At 47.3% G+C, this 3098-nt stretch overlaps 1 protein-coding gene across 1 annotated transcript; it reads right to left on the bottom strand.

The window, feature by feature from the left end:
- Positions 1 to 697: 697 nt before the first annotated feature.
- LOC148028616 ((R)-mandelonitrile beta-glucosyltransferase-like) lies at positions 698 to 2511 on the bottom strand. Its single transcript, XM_087687414.1, has one exon. The coding sequence runs from the start codon at positions 2481 to 2483 to the stop codon at positions 984 to 986; it is 1500 nt and encodes a 499-aa protein (XP_087543540.1). The 5' UTR covers positions 2484 to 2511; the 3' UTR covers positions 698 to 983.
- Positions 2512 to 3098: the final 587 nt, after the last annotated feature.

The raw sequence follows: 3098 nt of genomic DNA, 5'->3' as shown, positions 1-3098 counted from the left end.
AAAAGAGAATATGTGATGTCCACTACACAAATACGAATGCACTGTCTATCAAATTTGTTGGAGTGCTCTCAAAATGAAGCATTGTATTGAGCCAAGAGACAATGCCAATCACATGATCCAAACATTTAAATTCCTAATCAATGATATATGCAAAAGCCATGGTACTATTAAATAACCAATGTAATGTCACAAATACTCATGTTTGCTAATAAGCCATTTAGCCAAGGCAATGTTGCTCCACATTTGCATGTAAATAGTATGCTACCAAGATGTATTCTCTTAAAGAAAAAGAGAATATGTGATGTCCACTACACAAATACGAATGCACTGTCTATCAAATTTGTTGGAGTGCTCTCAAAATATCAACCATGTGTAGACTTGCTATTCTAAAGTAGTAAATGGCTCAATATTTGCTCTAGTTCTATGTTTAACATTGTTAGCATATAGAGTGGGAGAGGAAGAAAATGTAGAGATCAACAAAAGAAGACTTCATAAAAGGCAATGAGCAATGCAACCAAAGTCTATGCATGGCATGAACCTTAGCTAATAATTAGAGCTTGTCAAATCTTGAGTGAATCAAGGGAGGATCAAGTGGAAGGATGTAGGTGACGATTGGAGTCTACTACAACTTATTTGCCCGATATCTCCCCCTTGTTTGTGAATGCTTATTTTCCATTATGTAATAAGTGTCATATCAAGTTAAGGGTTGTTGGTGCTTGGATCCATAAGAACACATGTAAGATCTGCTCTTCTTTCATTACTCCATTACTTTTTAGATTTTCATATGTTAAAATTCATTTTCATACAAAGAAATCAATTAAGACTTGTCGACTTATACATTACAAGGTCCACAATCAAGCTAAGAAGTGTAGCTCAAAGAATGTAGAAAACTAGGACTGGCATGTTAGGCAAACCTAACACATTAAAGTGAGGGGTATAGTAGCCTAGAGTATTTGAATGTGTTACATGATAATGTTGTAGAATTATTTAGTCATCATTTTGAGGTCATTAATAATGGCTTCAATGGCTAAAAAGGAGGAACCCCCTTCCTCTAGAGAACGAGAAGCCTTGGCCTTCCAAATGGCAGCTATCATGTGGAGCTTTTCGGATGACATGAGTTCAATGATTGCCTTGGTAACATCGCCTCTACCAATAGTGGTCTCCTTTTGTCCTCCATCTTGAACTTGGGTTGCCTGTATGCTAAGTCCAAGTTCCCATATGTTTGTTATGATTAGCTCGTTCAGGTGTTGGTCAGAGAAGATCGGGGAGCAGAGCATGGGAACACCCGCGTGAATACTCTCCAAGGTGGAATTCCAGCCACAATGGGTTAGAAAGCCACCGATTGCTGCATGTCGGAGGACCTCTCTCTGTGGGGCCCAGGCAACGACGTGCCCTCGGCCACGCGTGCGGTCTAGGAAGCCTTCTGGTAGCAGGCGAGCGGAATCGCGAGCTGCCCATAGGAACGGCACCTTGGAGTCCTCAATGCCAAGGGCGAACTCCCGGAGCTGACGTGGAGAAAGAGAAACTAGGCTTCCGAAGGAGACGTAGAGCACAGAGCCCAGCGCTTGACTGTCAAGCCAGGGCATACACGTGTCGGTGTCCGTTTGGTAGAAGCTGGTCCCGGGGACGTGGAGCAGGTCTCCAGGTGGCAAGAGAGGTCCTACGGAGCGCACGGGCGTGGGTAGCCCGGACGCCACGAGGAGGCTGGGGGCTTCGAGGTCCTGGAAGGTGTTGACCGCGATGCAGGCGGCCTCCTCGCAGCCGTTGAGCCTCACGACGAGCGACTGGCAGCGATTCGGGTCGTTGGTTAAGTGCATGCTGGATCGGACCTCGGCCAAGCTCAGGGGCAGTCCAACTGTCTGGACCTCATTGGGTCCCGCCTCGGCCACGTTGGCTGCGCCAGCTGGCGCACTACATCCTGCCATATCAAGCCGGCCAGCCCTCATCTCTGCTACAACTGCAAGTCTGGTCGCGTTGCTGGTCCAGAAGATGACCCTCTCGAGGCCCAGCCTGCGGGCCAGGCCGTGGGCCCAGGGGAAGGCATCGGCGATGAAGCAGGTGATGGGGTGCGGGGAAGCCCGGGACTCCACCACCATGGCCTCCAACAGCCCCTGCTGGGCCTCCATCCCTTCAACTAGCTGCCGTGTTGCGGCTATAATCTGGGCCGCGTCCTCGCCCCCCTGGCCGGGCAGTGCCTGCTCGGTCCCGTCCGGGATACACACGAAACGGATGTCTAGGCCCAACCGGGCTGTTAGAGCAGCTGGTGATTGGTCGGCCTGGTGCGAATGGGCCTCCAGCATCCGCTTGTGAGATTTCTGTGTGTTGACAAAAGTGACGATGAAGCCCCCCTGCAGCGCCAGCTGCAGCGAGAAATGAAGCAAAGGGTCAATGTGGCCCTGCAATGGTGCGGGTAAGACCAAGGCATGCGGCCGCTGCTGGCCAGCTAGTGAATTGCTATTGGAAGCATCGTCTAGTGCCCCCATCTCTCTCTCTCTCAACACACTCACTCACAAATACAGACACACACTCTCTCTCTCTCTCGGCGCACCGGTCTTGAATCGTCCTGTGATGGACACAAGCGTCCCATGATGTCACGACACTCGTCATTGCCCGGGCATATGGACAAAGCGTGCGGAGTTCTCTCAATATAGGACGACTTCGAAAGCCTCAATTCGATAGAATAATGGTATTTGATGTGACAGCTAGGTTTGTTAGCTTTGTCAATTAGGTCATATGTTATTATAATGGTAGAGTGATAAGGTCGTGCCTTCCCTTAAAAATTATCCAAACTTAACCTCAGCTAAGTGGCTCACTTTTAAAACTTTTTAAGAGTTGATTACAAATGGAGCCTACATCACTTTTCCACTAGAAATTTTCTTATGTTTTTGAACTTTCAAAAATCTATTGAACTTTTTTCTCTATTTTTCTCCTTTCATTAAAACTCTAAAATGTGAGGAAAGCTAAGAAAGGGGATTCCATATAACCTTACATGATTCTATACAACCTTTTGTCAAAACTCCTGAGCAAGTCTAGAAGGCGAATCACAACCCTATGAAACAATATTTTCAAGGATAGAAGATGTGGAGTCCATCCTAGTA

Source organism: Lygodium microphyllum, chromosome 11, assembly GCF_053477565.2.
Source record: "Lygodium microphyllum isolate KBCC chromosome 11, Lygodium_microphyllum_v1.1.10, whole genome shotgun sequence".
In the NCBI taxonomy this organism is placed as follows: Eukaryota; Viridiplantae; Streptophyta; class Polypodiopsida; order Schizaeales; family Lygodiaceae; genus Lygodium; species Lygodium microphyllum.
This window is presented reverse-complemented; position numbering and strand designations above follow the sequence as displayed.

Bases quoted from the DNA above. Each gene is read 5' to 3' on its own strand.
- LOC148028616 (XM_087687414.1), bottom strand. From the start codon at position 2,483: ATGGGGGCACTAGACGATGCTTCCAATAGCAATTCACTAGCTGGCCAG.